We start from the raw sequence: 23,663 nt of genomic DNA, 5'->3' as shown, positions 1-23,663 counted from the left end.
TGAACAACTTGGAAAAGATGGCATGATGCTTGTTTAGGCTGAGAATAAATACATGGGAATCTCTATGAGTTTATGTTTGGATAATTTTTTGGAGGTCATCTGCGAGGATGAAGCCCTTAAAGTCTCTCTGGGGAAAGGTACCACATTACTCCCCCATTCCACTAGCCCTCCCTGATGGTGCCAAGCACAGCCCAGGTCAGCTCACAGCTCTTGCACCTACCTGGGGTACTGTTGAAGAGCCTTTATGGCTCTTTATACCTTTATGGGTATAAAACCTTTGCGAGACATTTATTAAGAATTGAATTCCCTGTGCCTTTCAAAGGGACTGTTTATTAGAGCAACTTTTATTAGGGAATGAACTTGATGCACAGTAACTATTGCTCTTGATTGCAGGCTCATAAATGCTGCATGCTCTTAGAGCCTTCATTTTCCCATGACTTGTTTTGGAGGTTTTTCTTTTCCTCTTTGAATGGAATCATGTATGTGGAGTATTCTTACAGATCTGGATTACAGAGTATCCACTGCAATTACTGAATCTGGAATTACAGAGTGACACTCCTGAAAAATTTTACCTTCCCAGTACTAAGGCAGCAGAGATTATACACAAGGTCCTTGTAAAGTAGGTCAATTTTAATAACCATTTCTGCTTTGTGTTCATTCAGCATATTTTACAGGCCAGCCCATTTTGCTCCATTCGACAACTCCTAACATTCACTAGAGCTCTTTAAGGGAATTAACAGTCTCTACCATAGTTTTTCACGCCATCAGCCCTGTGTTTTGTTTCACAGCATTCTTACCTTAAAGACACACAGTTTTTACCTCTGACTCACCTCCTCTGAAGCAGGTCCTCAGCATGACCCCAAACATAAGGGACAGAGCTTATGAGTCTGACTCTGGGTTACATGTGGTTTTTAAAGGACAACACTGCTCTCAGAGATGCTGCTCCCGTGAATAAAGGCACCCCAACTTACCTCCTGAGAGCTGCTTCCAGGACAAACAAACTTCAGATACCCACTTCCTCTTTACCTTCCCATGACTCTCCCATCATCCCAGGCAGGGGCCATACAGCCTCCTGCAGCTGCACCTTGTGCACGTTCAGGGCAGGGGTTACCAGCACCAAACCTGCCTTGTCTCCTATGCACATCTGCAGCTCCCCCACACATCTTACCTGCAGGACCTGCTCCAAATGCTGAGTTTATAAAACTTGAATGGGGGAAAAAAAAAGTAAGTCTGGAGATTATGCCATGCCGCTTCTTATTCCCTTCTGCACATGAAACCCGGTCCAGGGAGAACTGCCTCTCTGCTGTATTGCTCTGTTACTCCCCTCTCCCACCCCTTCAGGCCATAGTTAAGTCACCTTGGGCAATTCTGGCAAATACACATATCTTACACCCCTTGAAGCCATTTATAAATAGATTTTTATTTATAAAGTCAATTTACATAAAATATGATACTCTCTTAAAAACTGTGTATGTACAACTTAAGAAATCCTAGCAAGTGCATAGAAAAATGCCTTCAATACATTTTTTTTAAAAAAACTTCAGTTTTCAGAGAGGTGGACCTTCACACCAGGCAAACTCAGACACCACGTTAAAACACAACATAACTTTACAGTCTTTTACCAAAAAGTTTGGAGAGAATAATTAAAAAAAAAAACCCAAATTAACAAACCTAACAAACACCTTTTCATCTATACCGTCTATGTTCCCAAAACATTCCAGCTGGTAGTGTTCAAGAACAAGTGGATAGGACCCGCTAAAAATAGAACCATCTCATCCCTTTTCTCTAAGGTTTCTGGTACAAAAATAAGTCTTCATACACCAGTGTCCCTATAGGCAGTTCAAGTTACATATAAAATAGAATCTGACATGATAAAAAAATTCCCTCCCCCTCCAGAAACAAGGAAGCATCAAGTGTTTCTAGTTTCTTTTTTCTTTTTTTTTTTCTTTCTTTTCCACCCCTTCAAAGCAACACCAGACAGCAGCGGCGGGGGGAAGCAGGTTCGCTCGCGCATCCTCTCCGTGGGTCGGCAGCTCCCGGCGGCCAAGGAGGGGGACCCCGCAGTCAGCCACCCCATTGCACTTTCCACAGCCAGAAGACGACGGCTGAACCCGGCGAGAAAAGCAGCCAGCGGGGCCCCTCCGGGGTGGAGGTCAGTACCCTCGGGGGGCCGCTGCTGCCGCCGAGCCCGCGGGTGCCGACGTGCTGCGGGCTGAGCGCGGCTGCGGAGAGACGGGAGGAGAGCCCCGGTGGGTCGGTGCCCCGCTCCCCCAGCGCCGGGGGAGGGAGGAAGCGGTGCCCCCTCCCCGCCGGCCGCCCCTCACCTCCCGCCGTGTCAGTAGCTCCCCAGCCAGCTGGTGAAGTCCAGCAGCTCCCGCTCCTCGGGGCTGAGCGCCGCGTCGTATCCGCTCTCCTCCGAGGAGCACGGCGAGCCGGGCGCGGAGGAGGCGAAGGAGGGAGAAGCGGAGGAGTAGCCGCCGCCGCCGCCAACTTCCCCGACGGCCACCCGCCCGCGGCCGTCGGGGAAAGAGGCGGCGGCGTCGTGCTCGTCGAGGAGCCGCTGCAGGGCGCGGATGTACTCGACGGCGGAGCGGAGAGTCTCCACCTTGCTCATCTTCTTGCTGGCGGCGCCGTGGGGGACGTGCTGGCGGAGGGCGGCGAAGCCCAGGTTGACGAGCCGCACGCGGTTGCGCTCCCGCTCGTTCCGACGGGCCACGGCGGCCGCCGCCGCCGCCCCGGTGCCCGGCAGGGCGGCGAAAGCCAGGCGGCGCTTGCAGCGCAGCAGCTCGGGGGAGGCGGGCCGCCGGCGGCCGCGGGCTGCGGCGGGGGGAAGCGGCGGCAGAGCCCCGCCGTTCATCGCCGGGCGTCCACGATGGCGGCGGGAGGGGAAAAAAAAAATACCAAACCAAACCAAAAAAAAAACAAAAAACAAACAAACCAAAACTTTAAAAATAACAATAATAATAATAAAAAAAAATTCACAACTAAATTTAAAGCGAGACAAAGCAGGCGGGGGTGGGCAGCGCGGGGCAGTTCACCCCCATGCCCGTGCTCTCCCGCCGCCGCTCCGCGTCTCTGCGGCGAGTCCCGCTGCCGGCCGGCCCCTTATCAACGCGCCGCCGCCGCCGCTCGCGGGCCCCCGCCGGCCGCACGCGCCGCGCACGCCGCGCCACGCGCGCCCGCCGCCAACGGCACCCCGCCCGCGCCCTCCCCCGCGCGCGCACCCGCCCCCGCGCGCGCCCGGCGCGTGGCGCCGCCGGCACCCGGCATCCGCCCCCCCCACCCCTCACACACACACACACACACACAGACTGACAGACACAGACACACATAGACACACAGAGACACAGACTGACAGACAGACTGACAGACACAGACACACATAGACACAGACACACACACAGACTGACAGACAGACACAGACTGACAGACACAGACACAGACTGACACACATAGACACAGACACACACACACACACTGACACACATAGACACAGACACACACACAGACTGACAGACAGACACAGACTGACACACATAGACACAGACTGACACACATAGACACAGACACACACACAGACACAGACTGACAGACAGACACACACACAGACACACAGACACAGACAGATGGACACACACACATACAGTCACAGACTGACAGACACACACAGACACACATAGACACAGACAGATGGACAGACACGCATACACACACACAGACACACACACACAGAGACAGACACAGACACATACACACAGACTGACAGACACACACACGGACACAGATAGACACACACAGACACACACACAGAGACACACAGACACTGAGACACACGCACACACACAGATAGACACACAGACAGACACACACACAGATACACGTACAGACACACGTACACGCACACACAGAGGGACACACAGACACACACAGACACACACACAGACACAGACTGACAGACAGACACACACAGACACACAGACACACACAGACACACAGACACACACAGACACACAGACACACACACACACACAGACACACACAGACACACACACACAGACTGACAGACAGACACACACAGACACACAGACACACACAGACACAGACTGACAGACACACACAGACACACACAGACACAGACACAGACTGACACACAGACACACAGACACACACACAGACACACACACAGACACACACACAGACACACACACACACAGACAGACACACAGACACACACAGACACACACAGACACACAGACACACACAGACACACAGACACACACACAGACACAGACACACACCCACACCCACACACCCACCCACACCCACACCCACACCCACACCCCACCGGCCCTGACCCTGTCCTTTCCCAGCCCCTCTGGCCGCGCTCCCTGTCCCCCTGCGGCAGCCCTCCCCTCAGATCACCGCCTCTGCCCTGGCGGTTTTTAACATTTCATTTTAATTCCGTTTTTATGATTACTTCGGGGTGGGTCCCCACTCTCGCCCCGCCTCCCCCGCTCCTCAGAGCGGGCAGTGAGGAGCAGCCGGGACTCCCCGCTGCTGCCCGAGATGAGGTGGAAGCCCTGGGTCCTGTCCCTTCAGGTGTGCCACAAGCCGCCCCCTCCCCACACCGGGAACCTGGCGAGCAGTGGCCCGGCAGCTCCCAGGGCTTGCCCTGCGGAGCGGGGAGTGCAGGCACCTGGCTGCCGGTCGGTGCTTGCCTGACAGACGGGACACACCGGGGCTCTGCTTTGTTACATCCACCAAAAATGTGTAATAACAAAGATTTATAGTATTGGCGTGGGTCGTCTTACCAACGGCGTCATCCATAGACCGGCTTTTTGGGCTTCAGTGGGAGTTTAAAGGATAAAGGCATGGAGGCAAGAAGGAAAATGCAAAGCTTTTGTAGCTCGGGGGTTGCAGACTGGCTTCCCTGTGCCGTGCCAAGCAATCCTACTTGGCTCTCCATCAGGCAAGCCTTGTTTCCAGCTCTAGTGGGAAGAGCAGCAGGATAAGGTGCATTCAGATAGCTGGATGGAACGGGAACGACAAAGGCTCATCCTCTTAGAGTCCTGGGGAAGTCCTTGTGGAAAGAAACAACTTGAATAGTGCTTTGCTAAATAAATAGGATGGATGGAGGGGGAGCTACATGAACCCACTGCCCTGGGGCGTGTCCACTCAGCTTCAGCACAACTTCAGGATGTGCTGTCCTCAGGGCTTTGCTCCTACCCTTTAAACAAACAAACAAACAAACAAACCCAAAAAAACAACGGTGTGAGGCAGTTCAGTTACAGGGCTTCACTTTTTTGCAGGCAAACATAAACCAATGTAAGGAAAATGCTCCAAGCTGGTGTCTTTGGTACCATCTTGGTGGTGGGGATGTATCATCACATGCCAGCAAGCCTCTGCAGCACGATATGGATATCAAAGGGTCTGTATTCCCCTGGCTGCCCTGAACCACTTTGCTGCTGGTCCTCAGGTGTATCTAAGCCAAAAATGGTCAAAGAGCTATTCACGATTCCTTGATGTTACACAGAGGGGGCTTTTTTTGTACCTATGTGGGGTATTTAGGGAGCAGCTAGGCTCCGTTATGTTGAAGAGAAGTATTTTCCCTGGGTATTGGTTGCAGAGTGGCAGTGGCTTGAAGGAGCCAGCCCCACTGCAGTGTCACAGGCAGCCCAGCTGAAATTCCTGACAGTAAGGACTCTGTGAGCACTTTGATTTTCTGGTAGTCAAGTAGCCAGGAGCCTTAGCACCCAAATTCAGCAGCTCCTAAGACATTCTTGGCCATGCTGTAGACTTGGGGCAAAGCAATGAGCAGCCCTACTACAGCTTCTCTGGATGACTTGACCCAAGAGGAGCAGCTCACGGCATGCAGCGCATGAACATTTTTCCTGGTGGATTCCCAGCGGCGCAGGGGAGCTGCTTGTGCCTTATTGGGAGTGCACAGACTGCTTGCTCAGCTCAGACTGTGTCATGCACTTGTCTCCAGCATGTGCAAAACTGCCCTGGATGGAGCAGGGGGCTTCCCTTGTGCTCGCTGTCAGACATAGCTTAGTCAGTAGGGGCATCACTGCAGTGGAGTAATACCGATGTTCTTTTATTACCTCGTCTCTAATTTCTGCTGAAAACCTTTCTCACAGGAAAGGGGAAGCTGCTGCCCTTGAAACTTTTCTAGAGAAAGCCTTCTGTCTCTGCCACGCTCAAGAGTAATAACTGGATTTTTATCATACAAAAATAGCTACAGGGAATTTTTTTTCATTAATAATGCACACCAGTAAACCCAGTCTCAAGGGAGAGCACAGACCCTCCAGCCACAGAGATTCCTCGCTCAAGGATGAACTTGACATGTCCAAATTGGCTTCAGGGCTGCTGATCATGACTTTTATTTCCAGCCAGATGAGGCCATTTGGTCTGGGCCTGAGCACAATACACAGCAAGTGCTTATACTTTCCTAGTAGTGCAGCTGACTTCCCAACAGTCTGCAGGAAGGTAGGTAGGTAGGTACATCTTGTACCCAGAAATGCAATCTCCTTTGAAATCTCTTTATAAAGTTAATGACTATGTAAGGATCCAGTAGAACAAGACATCATTAAACACTGTCTGTGTTCACAATCAACTTCCTGATCATAATCTGGGGAGAGAGAGCATCCAGCAATGTGCTACTCATCCCTAGAGAGTGGGGAGAAGAAATTCTCCTGTCCTGGAGCAGGTAAGGGAAAAATAACTGCATGGTTGGTGTGGACACTTTGCAGCTCCACGTGGCTTCAGCCAGTGTGCCGCAAGGCGGCCAAATGATGCTCAGGGAGAAGGGACTTTGGAAAGGGCCTCTACACTACATGTTACTTCTTGCACCTGCCAAAGGTGAGAGCAGTGCTGCCCCTGACTTGGCACATGTGCCAGCAGGAAGGCTGCAGGTGGGCTGCTGGGTCAGTCCTGGTGTCATGCATGCATTACAGCCAGCTGACATGAACTTTTTAGGGTATTTTGCCAAATCTTTCTGGACTTCAGTGGAAAGCAATGAGGGTCCTGTTGCTTGAGATAAATAAAACTTAAGAGGTTGAATGGCTGAAATAAAGGGTGATGGGCAGTTGAGCAGCCCTGTTCTTGGTGAGCCCATTTACCAGGCTGGGCCATGCTCACAATGGTTTTGTCAGAAGCAGGGCTAGATGGGGCAGGGTTCACATTGTGTCTTCAGGTCAATCACCTGCACAGCTGGCTGCTGAGCAGTTATGGCTTGCAATTAGGTAGCATGTGAAAAAGAAAAAATAATTAAATTTGAGTAGGGCAGGGTGCTTTAGAGCTATGAGTACAGTTCTTTCACTTTCAGTGGAGAAAGAAGTTATTTGACAGGGAACTCCCTGTCTCCAGCTTATGCTCTTTTCCAATGTAATCTTTCTCTGGCTTGATGAACTATTTTTAATAACTCTTCTGACATTTTATTTGCTCATCTATAATAATTTTAAATTACCTGGGAATCACTAGAGGATTTCTGAGACACGCTTTGAAAATAATAAGTAAAGATGTGCTTTGGAAATACAATGATTTCTCTCTTGTTTTGTCTTCCAAGGCAGCCTCCAGCCAGCCTTGTTTCCATTCACAGTGGAGCTGCATGGTGCATCTGAAGCTTGGCAAAGCCCAGCACCTCCCAATTTTCTCCTCTCTTTCCTTTTTTGAAAAGAGATGGCCCCGGGTTTAAAAGCTGATTTTTAGCTTTGATTGTGTGTATGTGCTATATGAATGCTAAGCAGCCTTTACAATGCATCCTTGTGATGTGCCCGGGAAGGCAGATGCAGGCTGTGAGGTCTCCCTGGCTTCCCATCGTTCCTATGGCTGCGGTGCGGTTTGATATGGACATGTTTTATTTACGAGCGAGCTTTAGGGTGAATCCAGCCGTGTTACGGGCAGTAGCTGAGGGACTGAATGGGCTGAGCCACTGACACTTGTAAATCTGACACATTTGGAGCTGCTTTCTGCTGCGGAGGGGAGGTATTTTCCCCAGTGGTGCTGTGGGCTGGAAAAGGAGGAGGCTCCTGAGAGGCAGCAGGGACCTGGAACAGGTGTGTCCTGCCTGGACGATGGATGTAGTTTTGGCTTCTGGGTGACATCCTCCTTCTTGCTTCCAGCCCATCCTTTCTCAGGAGCATGTGTAGTAGTGCCCCAAATCCAAGGGGGAAGATTCTCTTCCCTGCTGCATCAACAGAGTTCAAGCAGCTGAGGCTGGGGTGCTGCTGTTCCATCACTGGTGGCTGCACTGATGGAGTGAGAGCCAGAAAAGTGGATGTCAAGAAAGCACCAGCACAAATTCAACCTCTTCTCCTCCATTTGTGTTTAGTGTCCCAAGTTCACCCCATGCAGCATTAACACATCAAATCCCTCAGCTCTTTCAGAACATCCCTCTGACAGAGTGGGTGTCGTTTCCCTCCAGCTCAGAAGAGGGTTGGGGGTTTATAGCTTTGCAAAAAAAATATGATCTGGCTTTGTTCCCTTTTTAAAATCAATCCTCCCCTTCTGGATGAGGTATCACTTCCCTCTGAGACCCATGCAGCTGATGAATATTTTCATAACAGAAATCAGCAAGCTGCCACAAGGCTAGAAAGAGAGCACTTGTGCTCCCTGGGGTATTTTCAGGCTCACTACCATCTGTCCCTGCTCCAACTGATAACCAGAGATAAGGTAGGAAGCCACAGGCAGGAGCTGTGGTCACCTGTGGTTTTTGCACAGCTTTTGGGAGTGATAAGTTGTGCTGTTGCAAAAGGGACCAATTGATGAACCTGCCATGGTGGGCAGGAGGCTGAGTCTTGCTGGAAAAACCTAGCTGCCATCCAGCCCACATGCTGGCTGTGAGGGTGGTTCCCCAGCATGCCACCAGCCCTGCCTCTTTTCCCACTGGGATGAGGCTGAGGGGAAATCCTGCTTCTCACCAGTGCTTTCTGGGCAGACAGGCAGGTGCCTGCTGAGGCAGGTGTGTGCCAACAGAAGGGCACCCAGAGAAAGTTTAATCCCACAGAAGGTGAAGTGTTTCACGGATTGCCTTGTTGATGGGCACAGGTAAGATGAGCACAGAGCCCTCTGTTCTCCTCTCAGCAGTGCCCTTCCATGTGCCAAATATGCCTTCCTTAACCACAGCCCAACATCTTAATATCCCAGCTCTACTGATGCCCCTGCTTTCTTTTGGGTGAGGGAGTGACTTTCCTTTTGGTTTTTGAGTGTGAGGCAGCAACTCCTTTTGCTTTTGTTATTTTTGTGATGTTAGAAATCCACATATGCTGTGCCCCAAACAGGAACCTTTCAAGGCATACCTGAATGGGATAGAGGGTAAGAAAGAGGAAAGAGAAACAGCAGAAAATCCCTCCACCCCTGAGCCCAGCAGGCAGAGCACTTGGCGGAGGGAGTGGGCACAAAGGTGGGGCACCAAGCACTGCAGGTGGGAGAAGCATCAGAAGATACGGTCAAGCTACTCAGGAATAGTAATTTTCAGCTAAAACAGAGGAAGGAGCTGTTGAAACACAGGTGTTAGAAGTTACAGACCTGCTTTCAGAGCTCTGTGAGTCAGTGAAGGTACCTGTTTTTATGGCTGGAGACAAAGGAGGTAGGACATATTTCGTGGGGAGACTAGCAGTCCTTGCAAGGCACATAGATAACGATTTTGGGACCTCTCAGGTGTACCTGAGGTGAGGTGTGAGTTTTCTACAGGAACTGAGGAGACTTTTATGGAACTGGGGAGGGAAATGCCCTTCAGAGAGCCCACATCGATCATCCCGCCCTTCGGGAAAGGGTTCTGCTGGCCTGTGGGGACCTCTAGTGTGAGACTTGGCTTGGCACAGGTCTCTGCGGCGGCAGGTGTTTAGGATTGGGGAAGGAAATGGGATCTAGGGGGAAAGGGAGATGGGCTCCATGATATTTTCCCTGTCAGCCGCTGTGAAACAGGCTCCGGGTGTGCTCAGGGCAGGTGACAGGGCTTGGTGGCTGTCGGTCGTGGCTGGGCTGACGCGGCTTGGTGTTACAGAGCTGGGCTCATTCTTCCTCTCAGCCCTTTCATATTTAACCTGTAACTCCACCGGTGGGCCAGCTCCGTTGTCTTTGTACCACGGATCCTCCTCCTTGAAAATGCAGGTGACAACACCCCCGTCTGTCCTCTAGTAGCAGAAGAAGTGATAGGCTGCCCACATTTCTGAATTCTGATGCAATCCTAACTCTGACAGTGTCTTATAGGGCATTTTCACCACCTGGTCTGTTCCCTGGGGTCCTGCTCCTGAAATTGCCATCAGCTGCCTCGCCAGCCTGTTGTCCTCTCCCCACTGTCCTCCTGCCCTGCTGTCTATCCCAGCTGGTGGCCAGAGGAGGAAGGTCTCTGTCTGCACATAGGTACCTCAGTGTCTCATCCTGGGCATGAGGGCAGGGACAGGTGAGCCACGGGGACACTTGTTTTTAGCACGTGTCTCGGGAGGCTGCAACCAAGATGATCTGCAGGAAAGCTTACAAGAAAGCTAGTAATGTAGTCAGAAAACCATGTCATGATTTTCCCTGTGCTCATGGCTTTGTGCAACTCTCTCTTCTCTTTGCTTTGCAATATGCATCTTCCTTCCTTTTTCACTCCTCTCCTCCTCCTTCTTTGTCATCTTCCTGTTACTGCAGTTAGTGTTGTGGGATGGTTTTACTTTTTTACTCCCTTTTCCACCTGGGGGGAGTGCATTTATTTTTCATTAGTCTGTTACACCTGTTCTCCACCAGTCTGGTGGAGAACACCACCACTCAGTCATTCAGGCTCACTTTGGCCAGATAGTTCTTGAGGCTTCTTTGTGATTTAAGAAATATGCATTCAGGAAACAGCTGGTTTTGAATACCAGGAATTACCTGAGTCTTCTGTGGCCGTGGGTCCATGGAGTCTTCAGTGCTAAGAGAAGGGAAAGGAAGAGTTAAAATGTCCATGGACAGTGAGGGTCTCCTGAGCAGGGGGTTATACGTCCATATAGCCATTTTCCTGAGTTAAGCACTACCAAATGTGTTTTTTTCCCTTATCTGCAAATGCAAGTTCTAATAGAAGCTCAGCCAAAGGTTATTGCCATGTGGCTTTACATGGGGAGAGAAGGCTCTTACACAGATCTGTCTGGGGAGGGGGTTTAATCTCTTTGTTAAACAATAGGGTTTTTTTGTTGGTTTTTCTTAAAAAATGTTTTCCTAGACGTTTTCACAAAATATCATTTATTCAGATTATAAAAAAATGTTGCCAACAATGTTTATTAAGCAAAATTGCATCCAAGTGGAAGTCAAAATCAGGATATTTTGACACTGACTCTTGACTGAACAGTTTAATTTTTTTTTTAAAGGAATTTTGCTCTAACCTCTATGAAAGGTTGTTTTTCTGTATGCCTTTCCTTCTTTCCCAGCTGGCTGCGCAGGAGCTGACAGCAGCTGACTGAGAGCCTGTGCAGAAGGTGACTGCCCTAAAGAAGATTTAATAATCAGGCAGGAGGAGGTGCATCAGCACGTGGTGGGGACTCCACTTCCTGAGAGGCCCCGCTGTGGCCATGCCTCCGTTTGGTGGAAACCCAGGCTTTATCAAGAGCTGGAGGGACCAACTGCCAGCTCTCTCTGGGGACAAGCTGCCATGGGACTGAGGTGCGGCATGAGGACCACCAAGTGCCAGCTGCTGGTGACCAGCCTCTGTGTCATGGTGAGCAGGCAGGTTTGGGGGGGGATCTCTGCAGAACTGAGGTGAGCTGTTGCCTTTCCCATCCCCGCTCTGAGAGGGGATGGTTTTCCCACGTTCTGTTTTTGGCGGGTGGAGGGCAAGCACAGCCAACTGCCTGAGTTATCATTGCACCATGGGCGGTTATCGCTGGCCACCAGCATCGCCCCCCCTCCTCTGACAGACTTCTGGTTTCTCAGGGCTGTGACACCACTGCAGCTCTTTCACAACTCGGCAGCTGCCTCCAAGGAGAAAGAAAAGGTCGCTGCTGGCAGAATGGGTAGTTCTCAGCAAAAAAGGTATTTGCTCCTGTCTCCTTGGAGCAAAAGAGAGAGGCTGGCCATGCTGCAGTCACACTTGATGCTGGGAGGGTGGTCGACTGCAGGTGGGATCAGTGAGGATATGAAACTGCGAGACTTTGGTGGAAGTGTGTGTGAGAAACCTGTGGAATGCCACTGCAAAGGGGAATCAATTCCAGGGACTCTTTTTGTTAGCTTTTGAAGCAAATTTAAGGGGAGTTTATGGACATCTGCTGTTAGAGCTGATGGGAAATGGTGAAACTAGAGAACACTTCTCATGGATGCTTTGACTTGTATGTTCTTGTTGCATTTTCACTTCATCAAATCTTGCCAGCTTAATAATAATAACAACAGCAATAACAATTATCTGTATTTAGCTCAAAGAGGGTTGGTGGCTTGCTAAGAGTGTAATTAAAAGGTAATACCTTATTTTGGACCACGAAATAAGTTTGTAGTTTTTCCAAATGTCAACATTCCAAGACTGCAGTGGCTGTAAGGTGTCTCTCTCTTCCCAATAACAGAATATGCCACTTGGAGGAAATGAAAGGAAGATTGGTACCAAGCACGTTTAGAGGAGACATTAAGGCACAGCTGCTGTCAATGGTTAGAATCACATTCTCGCTGTTGGGAGGATTTTAGACTGGTGTTTCTCAGAAATCTGAGCTAACTGGTGTTGCACTTCATATTTTGCTGGGCGTGAGTCAAGATACGTGGTAATGCACGGTCTGAAAGATCAGAAGGTGCCACAAATTAGGTTAGACAAAGTGCTACGGTTTGGATGGATTTAGTCTCTGAGACCGTAAGCCTCCAGCAAAAGCTATTAGAAAATGTCACACAGTGGGGATTATGTTGAGATTGCACCGTCACGTTTGACACAGGTATAGCTGCCTTGTGTTTTCATATTGTAAAGGCACAAAACGATGAAACCCTATCTTTGGAGCTAGGAGTAGGCTTACATTTTGTATTTTCTAGGATCATTACACTAGATTTGGAGCTAGTTTTGCTGCTGGTGCCTTTGTCCCAGCTCTGCCACCAGTCATTCTGCAAGGAGGCCAGCCCTAGAGCCAGGTGCCATCAGGAATGTTCCCTCTCCGTCAGCTGGAGAGGTGATGTGCAAGTGGTTACCCCATGGCTTAGGCATACTGGGACTCTCAGGGGAGGGACAGAAACAGACTGAACAGCAAAACCTTGCGGAGACAGAAACCACCACAGACAGCTTACAGTAGTACAGGACTCAGATCTTTGCACTCTACCATAGGAAACAGAGCCAACAGCAGGCAATGACACTGGTATTGCAAAGCAGAGAACTTCACGCCTGCTCAAAACCCCTCTTGAAGCTGGCAAGCCCTCACAGCCACACCTGCACAGTCTGCAGAGTGGGGTGGCACTGCACAGGTGTGCTGCAAGAATGTAAATCCTCTCAGTTTTCTTCATGTGATGGGAATTTAATCCACAGACACTAGCCAAGAGACTGTGGGCTGGACAGTGTTACATGCATTCATTATGCAAGAGAGAAAAACAGTTTTAGTATTTTTAAGTATCTGGGGTTTGTCTTTTATGTGCATTTTGGGGTACATGTGGTGGTCTCTGGATGATGAGGCTGTCTGCATTTGCATGGGGCTCAGGAGTATCCAGATATACCTCAAACCTTTGTGCGTACCCAGCAAGAGCTGCTGCCTTGCAAATCCCTTCCTGAAACCCTTCTTTTCCAGCTGCTGGGGCTCTCCATTGCCACACTGAGCACAGTCACCCACTACGGGCTCCGTTTCACCCTCATCAGCAACATCTCCCTGGACAGCAATGCCTACAGGGCCATCCATCACGCAGGTACGTTGTGGTCACATCCCAATGAAACCTTTGGTGATACCCAGAGCTTCAACATTCCTTAAAGCAATAGAAGAAGATTCAGGTGTATCTCAAGAGGAGGAAGGAGCTGGGTTTTGGAGGATGCATCAGGACTAACACAGTCCCTCAGGCACTTTCTTTCCCCATATCAGACCTGCATGCCTATAACCAAAGGATGCTGTGGGTGCACGGGGTGCTCAGGTGCTTCTATATTTGCACGTGTTTCTCTATTCTTGGGCCCCTGTGCTATGATGAGAGCTCAGGAGGAGCTTCTCAGTCACTTAAAGTGCACTGGGACTGGCAGAAGACTGGAAGCACAGGAGTTACAGGAGTTGAAGCAGAACATAGGAAATTGAGGCTGGGAGGAGAAATGCTTGGCAGCACCTCTAGCTTTTCTGAGGAAATGTGTGGTATTCTTGCTTTCACAAGGGAGAAGTATAAAATGAGTTTCAGGTACAAGGCTGGAGTAAAGATAGCCCAGATACTAAAATACCCTCCTCACCACTGCTGCACTTGCATCTGCTGCTTCTCCTGAGCTGCACTCTGGGCTTAAACACGCTCATATCCTCTCAAAGGAGGACCTCTCAAAGGTCTCCAAGACCCTGGCTCTCAGTTTCAGTTTAACAAGGCAGGTGTAAAACCTCTGTTAGTCCGAGGCTAAGGTACATTCCTTCCCTGTTCCTACACATATATATTAGCACTGCTTGCAGGCTCTCCCACCACAGCCACTCATCTCCAGCAACACTTCCACTTGCTTTGTTTGCAAGCATTACCTCGCTTACCATGCAAGCTTACCATGCAAGCATGGCTAGGCTAGCAAAACCCTTTTCAGCACTGTGTGTCCCTCAGCCCTGCCCCAGGGAACTGGCTGTGATCCTGCCTGAGCCAGGAGGAAACCAGAGGGTGAGTGTTGCACCAGATTAGCAGTGCTGGAGTCCCGATAGAGGTTGTGGGACAGCTGCTGCACCAGCACCCCCATTTTGGGGGGGGGATCCTTATCAGAATGCTGAAGTAATTGGCAGCTTCTGGTCTGTTGGGTGGACCAACACCATCTTAGGCTGCTTCACTCTGCTGGAGCTGTGGGAACCACTCAGAGGCTTGCAGCCCTGCCAGACACAGATAGCAAAGCATATTGGGGGTATTGAATTAATTACAGAAAAAATTCAGTTCTGCAGCCTGGCCCTTTGGGGCCAGCTCCCCAAAATGCAGGTTTTGGCTCTTCTCAGGGTGAAGCATCAGACTAGGCCTCTGGCATCTGACCACAACTCCCATGTCTGTCTTCCTTCCAGCTTTCTACTTTGGGATCTCCCTGAGCATGACGCTGATCCTGGCAGCCCTGCTGAGCTCCGCCGCCACGGTGCGGGAATCGCAGTGCCTCACCGCCATGGTGCGTACCCACACCTGCAGGGACTGGCTGGGAGGGGCTTTTTGTCACCGGGGCTGGCCCCCACAACGTGCAGTGCAGAGGGTTGGGAGTGCTGCAGTGCTCCCTCCCTTATGGCTGGGAGAATGCACGCCTGGGGAAGGAGGTCCTGTTGTTCCACTTTGTGCTGCAAGGGGACAGTTTTGAAAAAGCGTGACCTTGCAGAGCTCTTCAGGCTGAGGATTGCATCATTCTGTGCCTAGTTTCTTTTGCCAAGGTCCTGTGTAAGCAGCATTCAGAGGGAAGGTGTTTATCTGCCAAGCAACTATGATGATGACAATTCCCAGGGTATTTTTTTTTCTCCTCATCAAGTCAAAACATGGTTTGTGTGGGGAAACCTTAGCAGTGTGATTTTGAGTCTCACATGCTTCCCATAACTTGTGATAGCAAAATTAGCCCCTCTTTTTCCTACCTCACTGCAAACATCCATACAAAGCACAGCAGCAGGCATGGGGGATTTGGGCAGGACCCTGAATTTCAGCCTACAAGGAGAAGGTTGAGAAGTAGCATAAGAGTTGAAATTCCCCCTTTCTCTTCTCCATCAGCCTGTTTGGGCCTGGAGCATGCTGACAGTAGTAAACTGCACTGTGAGCTAAGTTCCATTTCAAAACAGAGCCTGCATGCAGAGCTTAGCCTGCACAGAGCAGCTTCCAGCCTTGGAGCTGGAGGGATGAGTGGTAAAGTGCTGCTCACTGCGTGTTTTCCCATGGGAATGGCAGGAGTTAACAGGTAGGTTGTTGAGCATGAAATCTTGCTTAATATAAAATAATTGCATTGCTGTCATACACTAACTTTAAAAAGATTTATTTAATCTGTGTAATTGGGGGAATTATACTGATGGGAGAAATGAGAAGCTGATACCTGAAAATTCAGTGCAAAGCAGCCACTGAAATTAATGTTTTCACCTTCTCAATACACCATCTTCCTTTCTCTGTTTGAGATTCCCAAAGGGGCCTGAGTTAAGAGCCCATGAATTAAGCAGAATATGTGTAACTCCCCTCTCTTCTGCTGAAGTGTCTTTAACTTGTGCCTGCAATTACCACATCTAAACCAACAGATAGGTATGTACAGATCAGTGGAGAATGTCATGACTGCCTGAAAATACAGTCAAACTTCTCTATAATGTTTATTTGTTGCCTTGCTCTTTGGTATAGTTTGGGGCATGCCACTCCATAGAACAGGCTATTAACGTACTCGCCATTTCCTGCAGCAATTGTTAAAGAGCACCAACACATACTGAGTGAATAGTGAATAGCAAGGGACAGAGCTGCTGTGCAAAGAGCACTGTCCAAGGGCCGTGTGCTGCTGCTCTCCCTTCCCATTGTAACGTGGGTGATCCTTTCCTCCAGCCGCCCATCACCTCCCCCAGCCTGGCTGGTTTGGGGCATCACAGCCAAGTTCTGCCTGCCAAAGCAACTTCTGGCTGGCAGACCCCTCAAAGTGGCTATTTATTTTTGTGGCTCCTAGTGCACCCTGCTGGCTTGTCTTTAGCTCCCACAGTTGGGGTCCTCTAGGGGATGTGGCCGCCTGCATTTTGGGCCCCTGATGGCACGTTTGTAGGGAGCTCACGGTGTCGCTGCCTTGCGGGGAGCAGAGGAAAGGTGCGAGCTGCCTTCCCCGCCGCTGTGGCGACGAACCTTCATCGCACGCCGCTCTCGGCAGGGATAACGGGATGTCTCTTGGCTGCCTTGAAGCTCCTTTTCCGCCGCCTCCGTGCCGGTCGTGGGGTCGGAGGCGGGAGGGCCGGCGGCAGCCGCGCGGGGCCGCTCCAGCGCCGCGCTCCGCTCCCCTGTCCCCGCTCCCCGGGCCCCTCTCCCCGGGCCCCTCTCCCCGGGCCCCTCTCCCCGGGCCCCGCTCCCCGGGCCCCGCTCCCCGGGCCCCGCTCCCCGGGCCCCTCGCCCCGCTCCCGCTCCCCGGGCTCCACTCCCGCTCCCGGGCCCCGTTCCCCGGGCCCCTCTCCCCGGGCTCCTCTACCCTCGTCGCGGGGCCCGCTCCCGCTCCCCCGGGCCCCGCTCCCCCAGGCCCCGCTCCCCCAGGCCCCGCTCCCGCTCCCCCGGGCCCCGCTCTCCAGGCCCCGCTCCCCCAGGCCCCGCTCCCGCTCCCCCGGGCCCCGCTCCCCCAGGCCCCGCTCCCCCGGGCCCCGCTCCCCAGGCCCCGCTCCCCGCCCGCCCCGGGAGGTGCCGCGCAGCGGGAGCAGCCTCACTGACCCCTGCCGGATGGTGGCACGGCCCCAGCCCTCAGGAATTAACGGGAACCCTGCGAGACACGCAAGAGCTGCCCACTAGCAAGGGCGTTCTCGGCTCCAAGTCGTTCAAGGAGTTCATCGGCGTCTTAAATCACACGGCCGTTGCCTATTCCTATGAATTGCCCCCTTCCCTCCCAGCCGTATCTTCCACCAAAGGCTAGCTCGCTGCTTGTTTTGCCCCCAGTTCCCACTCCCAAGGCACACATTTAATCTCTGATTTGCCAGGAGGAAGCGAAAGCAGGGAGAGCCAGCCCTGACGGCTGCAGCGAGGTGTATTCGCAGGCAGGAGTGGCGTTTGGCCCTGTGGGCTCCAAAACTGGTCAGTGTGTTGTCAAGCCCTGCTGATCCCTGCTGTGCTGTAGCTCACAGGAGTGATCGGCCCTGCTGCTTGGAGCTTTTTTCCTCCTTCTGCAATAGAGAGAATATTTCATCTTCCCCTGCTATTGATTTTAAAGGACTTTTCCCTCCCTGCATAGAGTGTGTCTTATTTAGAAGACCATTTAATTCACTCTTTAATCAAAGAGGGAAAACACCAGACTATTAGCCTGACATCTGTGGCTGTCCAGGAAACCCAGCCATGTGTGGGGGATGACTGCATCGATGTGGCTGGTCCACCACAATCTCACTTGGTACACCAGCCACTCTGGGGAAAAGCTGACAAGGATGCAGATTTGGTTTACAGGAGCATCTTCTTGTCTGTTTGGATTATATATTGTCATGCTGCCTGGCTGTCTGGAGGTTTGTGTGCCTACAGAGAAGTCTCTGGTCTTTGCAGGCCTTACTGGTGCTGTTCTAAAAACAGTAATGGGTGCACAGTGGTTAGAAACCAGGACAGGTCAAACTGGTTTAAGCACACAGGTCTCAGGAGATTGTCTTCTAGCTGCATTAGCAGCATCATGAGACCAGACAGATGCCACTGTGCATCCGGTGCTGCTTATGAGGAATCTGGTTCCGAGAAAGTATTTGAGAACTTAAGGATAAAAAATTATGTTCTAAAAATCAGAAATTTTACACCTAAAGCTCCTCTTGAGCAGGGAGAATAGCAACAAGCTTATTGAGTCTCTTCTAGCTCAGGCAAATTATGCTTTCTGGTGATCTATGGCCCATCATGCAGTCAGTCCTCAATGTAAATATCCCACAGCTCTCACAGCCCCTGGAGGCCATGTCGCTATTGAAGGGGAGGAAAAGGAAGGAAAACAGCTGTTAGTGCTGTTTGCACAAAGGAAAGACTCTGGTACTGGTGAGGTTTAAAGCATCATGTGTTGTTACCTGGTCAGGCAGAAAAAGGGAAAGAAAAAACAGGGACCAACATGCCAACCATAATATCCCAGCTGAAATTCTCCCATCTGAACTTTACAGTCTAAAACCTGACTAGTATAGAGGAAAATTTGTGTTCAGGATGGAGCAGATGTTCCAAAAAAAATTCAGTGGAAAAAGCCTCAGTGAATGCCCAATATAACCCAGTTTTTCATCAAGATTGATGAGCTAGTAGGGCCAGCACACAGAGCTGTTTGCTTTATTATACCCAGGTGTAGGCCAGCGTGTATAGGGCCCTTAATATCACCGCAGCACACTTCAGCATCTTCCTTTCTAATTTAAGCTGCCTCCTGTGCTCTCCCCCATGGTGCAATTCTGAGTGATGTGTCTGTGTGCCAGTGGCAGAGCTGGTGCTGAGGACAGGTTCCTCTTTGGGACTGATGTCACTGACTCATGTTAGCTCTGTGGAAGGGCAAACACGTTGTGTGCTTTTAGATGAACTGGGTCAGGCAGGGAGGGACACAACCTGATGGATGCCACCTGAAGTTTTCCCCCCTTTCCTTGCCCCTGGGCTCTGTGGTCTGGCAGGGAGCTGGCCTTTGCAATGACCACAGCAGCACCAAAAAGCATCTGGAGCAGAGCAGAGCAGAGGTCAGCTCCTTCCCTGGAACTGTGGGAGTTTGGCAAAACACAGCTAGAGAGCACAGTCTGAGTTAAAGCACACCTCCCTCATCCAAAGCTGACCCCCTTCACCAAAGGGGAAGCATCAGAAAGGTGAATTAAAAGAAACACCAGCTAACAGAACAGGGTGCTGTTCCTGCGGATTCTACCAAGTCTGTCAAAGAGAAGTTGTTCCTTGCAGCAAGGATGGAAGCAAGGTCATTCATAAAAGAGTAACTGATGTCTGCCTGGTGACAGCTCTCCACAGGGCTGATGTGGCTCTTGCAAAGGGAACAGGCAGCAGCCTGTGGCTGGCTCCGAGGAGCTCCAAGGGTCTGAGAGATGGTGAACCAGCCTCAACCCTTCCACATTTTGTATGCAAACTGCACATTGCCTTTTTCTTTTTTCCTCCAAATGTCTTCTAATGTAATTAGAAAGTTGCTCTTCCAAAAGCCTCTTGGCTGGGAAGGGAAAAAGCAGGCTATAATTCATTTATAAGCTGTTCTCGAAGCCATGTAATTGCTGTGCACCGACTGGATAGAGGAGAAGCTTCCCAAAGGGCTGCGTCTTGGTATTCCCAGAGAAACCAGACAGAAATAAAGGGAGAGCTGATGCTGAAGGACTGAGATGTGGGGTGGAGCTGAGGAAGGGAAGATGAGAAGGAGGATTTTTGTCTGCTGGGGGTTTTGGCCCCAGAGAGATGTAAGTGCTGGAGCTGGTGGGGATAGGAAGGGAGAGCACAGGGGGAGAAATCAGGGTTGTCGCTGGCATCCTGCTGTTCATGCTCTCTGGGTTCATGGTGGGTCATCTGAATTATAACTTTAATGGAATGATATGCAGAAAGAAGAGTGGTCACATTGCTGGTTTTTCTACCTGTCTTTTTTTTAAAAAATGTTCTTCTATTTGAACTTGATTTTGGTGAAAATGCTGTTCGTTTGGTGGGGAAGTTGGAGGCAGTGCAAAATGCAGGGTGTGGTCCTATTGAGGAGCAACCTGACATGCCTGTGTAACTTCACCTCCTCCTTCCAGTTTGTGCTGTACCTGCAGGGTTGAACCCCCCACTCCAGCTGGGTTTTGGTCTGAGATATCTTGCCCTGTGAGCTCTTTCACATCTTCCTGACTTTTAACTACCTTGTCATGTCAGTGTTTGATCAGATTTTTCCTCTGATCTTCTTTAGGGTCTTGGGTAATCTCATTTTAGCTCCTAGCAAGGCAACCAGTGATCTCATCAGCTATATGGCCAGGCAGCTGCCAAAAAAATAAATGAAAGGAGAGACTGGACATACATAATTTAAGATTTTTCGTAAGAGCTGTACCAGGGTTTTCCCTAGTGTCTGATGCAGAGCCCGAAACAAGGCAGCCCCCAAAAAAAGCGCTGAATACCAGTGGCAGTCTTGTTCCAGGAGCAAAGTCCCCAGGCAGGGCAGAGAAACAGAGCAGATGGACAAGAGCCAGAAAAAGGGTTTTACTGGCATATTCACTTTCATTTCCAGGACTTGAATATTTTCCTTTCTTGCTGCTTATGCATGAGTTTGGAGCTTTTTTTTTTGAAACTGCTTCTACCAGTTCTCCTTCACAAAAAAAATTGCTTAAAAGATATAATGTTCTTCTTCCTCTCCTAAGCTTGAATTTGGTAAAATGTCATTGAAGATTTAAACTTTTTTCAAGTTATTTCAGCTATATAATACAATGAAAACAGTCATAGAAAAAAGTTAGCAATCAAAATGAGGTGCAGTCATCTGGGTAAGTTTCCTACATAGTGTTGTGTTGAAAGAGGCACAGTTTTGTGGAAAAACTTGTAAGGGCATTCATTTCAACCAATGCTTATTCATCATCTTTTGTCATTCCAAGACTAAGATGTGGATCCATGTTGGATGAGCCCATTTAGCCTTCAAATGCTTTGCAGGCACTTTTCCCTTCCTTTTTTTTTTTTTTTTTTTTAATGTGAACAAGATCATTTGGTCCAGCTGTCACAGCAGGAGAGTGCTTTTTATATCAGGGTGTGTGGGTTTTTTGGTCCAGATTTGTTCAAATAAAAACACAAAACATGTAACTTCCAGCTCTGCAAGCCTAGGGAAGAAGACAAAAGTCAAGCCATGTCCTGCATTGTTGCTGTTACTGTTTAGACATTTCAGGGTCAGTTTCTGCCCTTGATTATATTTGTGTCATCCTGTTGTCTAACTAGGATGGTGCTGATCTAAGGAAGGCAGCTTGGCTGTGCAGCTGCCACCTTGCTCGTAGGGTAAGTCCAGCTCCTCTTCCAGAGCAGGTTGATTTCTATCTCTATCCTAGTTATTTGCTTCTTTATGGACTATTCATGTGGGTTTTTCCCCTCTTTGATGCCAATAGCCAAGTTTTAAATGCTGGAGGTTGAATCCTGTGAGTAAGGAAATGCCATTCTGGAGCACAGTCCTGCAGCAGAAGGGAAGCATACTGTAAATGTAATGGTTTTTACCTCCTTTTCTTTGTCCAAGAGGAATTTGGGCAGAATAGAATAACTGCACTGCAGAAAGCTGCCTGGTCTTTTGGTCAAACTCTTCAATTTGCCACAGTGTAATTTGAGGGCTCCTGATGGAGAACCACATTATTGTCCATCTAATTTCTTTTAGGTAACTGACATTATGAGGAATATTAAAAGAGGCAATGTTTAAACTTTAATGAAACTTGCTCAAAGAAGCACATTAAATATGTCCTGGTTGTGTTTGCAAATGGGTATTTTTCTCCCTAGGCTGTAACTGTTGGTATTTTTCCTCTTTATCCTCAGGGATTTTTCTGTTTTGCTTTGGCCTTTTGTGGATTGATCCCAGCTGCCTGCTGGAGATACACACACAGCACAGAGGTAAGTGTTGGCTCCTAGGAAATACCACCAGCATCTCATCAGAGATTTTTTTGCTAGCAACTATTTCTCCCATAAAAGGGACATCTGGTGTTAATTAAGCCATCCATACTGAGGTCTATCAGATCCATGCTCTGTTGCATCCGTCCTTTGGAAGAACAGGGTCACCTTCATCAGCTGCCTCTTCAGTGGGATCATCTGAAGGGAGAAGCCCATGGAAAACCTCATGCAGGGAAAATGCTTTGTGCTGAAGGCAAAACAAAATTCAAGTCTCTGTAGCTTTGGAATTTATTTTTTTTTTTCTTAGGGGATGTTTGCTTTGTTTTGTTTTGTTTTGTTTTAAATGAGATGCATGACTTTTACAGAGTAATTTCCAGCTGGTTCTAATTCCTGCTAACATCAATTGGGAGCCTCTATTCGAAGGCAGTGGCAGGTTACTCTCCTGGCAGTGGCCAGGACAAACACCCAGGAGAGGTGTTGATTAACATGCAGCAGTGGTACATGAAAAAGACAAGAGTGGAAAATGGTGTTTTGGGTCACTATCATGCTGGACCAGAAAGAGAAGATTATAGGAGGCTGAATTTGGAAGAAAGTTGGGGTTTGAATTGTTAGCCCAGCGGTAGATGGGTGGTGTGGGAAATGCATGGTACTGAGTAAGTCCATCTTTATTCCCCTTTTTGCATCCCTGCCCCTAAAGAATACAAAATTTAATGTAATGTGAAACATCATCCCAGTGAATTAGGGATTGATGCTGGCAGCTCATCTTTTCAGGTTACATATACAGGGGGTGATCAAAGACCAGTCTGAAGTGTCAGAAGGTTAGCCTTGAGATTTCCTTATGTGATGGAGGAGCACAACTCCATTCAAATCCCAGAGACTCAGTCCATACTAGGACTGTGGCAATTGCTTTTGCAGGCACAAGGAGCCCTGTCCTATAATGGTTCAGCATCCTGTGCATAAATTAAAACCCAGTCCTTCTGAAAGCAGGAGTCAAGGTTAAGGTGCAGGATAAGGTCCTGATTCTCTAGAAAGTTTTCCCATAGCTAGCCAGTACCCACAGTAGTTGAAAATCCTTTGAAATGTGCAGGTGGCTACACTGGACTAGGATGAAGTTGTTGGCCAAGGTAGGAGCTGTTGGCCAAGGAGATTTTTGGCTGACCTGCTGTTAGCCAAAGTAGCAGCATAAAAACCTAGCAAGCACAAAGCAATGCTTTTTCAGATGCCAGCAGCTTGTGGCCCAGGTGTCTGCTGGTGGCAGCTGCTGGTGCCTTTGCCTTTAATGTTCTCCCTGGGTTTTTCCTCTGTGAATTTGTCCAACTGCTTTGGAAATGGAGTGAGTTCTGATGGCACAACAGCATCTTTTCCCTGTACACTTAACTGGCTATAGGGGATTCAATCAGAACTGAGAT

The 23,663-nt window shown here is 49.6% G+C and overlaps 2 protein-coding genes across 4 annotated transcripts in view; one reads left to right on the top strand and one right to left on the bottom strand.

Moving 5' to 3' along the window:
- Positions 1-1,396: 1,396 nt before the first annotated feature.
- ASCL2 (achaete-scute family bHLH transcription factor 2) lies at positions 1,397-3,058 on the bottom strand. Its single transcript, XM_086891719.1, has 2 exons — positions 2,325-3,058; positions 1,397-2,222 (listed from the first exon to the last, which is right to left on the bottom strand). Exon 1 carries the CDS (start codon positions 2,855-2,857, stop codon positions 2,336-2,338), a length of 522 nt encoding a protein of 173 aa, XP_086747845.1. The 5' UTR covers positions 2,858-3,058; the 3' UTR covers positions 1,397-2,222; positions 2,325-2,335.
- TSPAN32 (tetraspanin 32) overlaps positions 1,999-23,663 on the top strand; it is a 40,804-nt gene continuing 19,139 nt past the window's right edge. The window contains exons 1-6 of one of the 3 annotated variants that reach the window (XM_086891716.1): positions 1,999-2,152; positions 11,388-11,674; positions 12,510-12,591; positions 13,701-13,815; positions 15,123-15,220; positions 22,183-22,257. In XM_086891716.1, coding sequence (XP_086747842.1) covers positions 12,529-12,591; positions 13,701-13,815; positions 15,123-15,220; positions 22,183-22,257 — 351 coding nt within the window. In that variant the 5' untranslated portion in view covers positions 1,999-2,152; positions 11,388-11,674; positions 12,510-12,528. Of the gene's footprint in view, positions 2,153-9,592; positions 9,672-11,387; positions 11,675-12,509; positions 12,592-13,700; positions 13,816-15,122; positions 15,221-22,182; positions 22,258-23,663 lie in introns of those variants that run through there. The other 2 variants (XM_086891717.1, XM_023929013.2) reach the window with 2 other exon arrangements.

Source organism: Cyanistes caeruleus, chromosome 6 (genome assembly GCF_971803275.1).
Source record: "Cyanistes caeruleus chromosome 6, bCyaCae1.hap1.1, whole genome shotgun sequence".
NCBI lineage: Eukaryota > Metazoa > Chordata > Aves > Passeriformes > Paridae > Cyanistes > Cyanistes caeruleus.
Note: the sequence above shows the minus strand (reverse complement) of the source record. Positions and strands in the feature narration are given on the sequence as shown.

Coding starts and splice junctions, on each gene's coding strand:
- ASCL2 (XM_086891719.1), bottom strand. CDS start 2,857: ATGAACGGCGGGGCTCTGCCGCCGCTTCCCCCCGCCGCAGCCCGCGGC.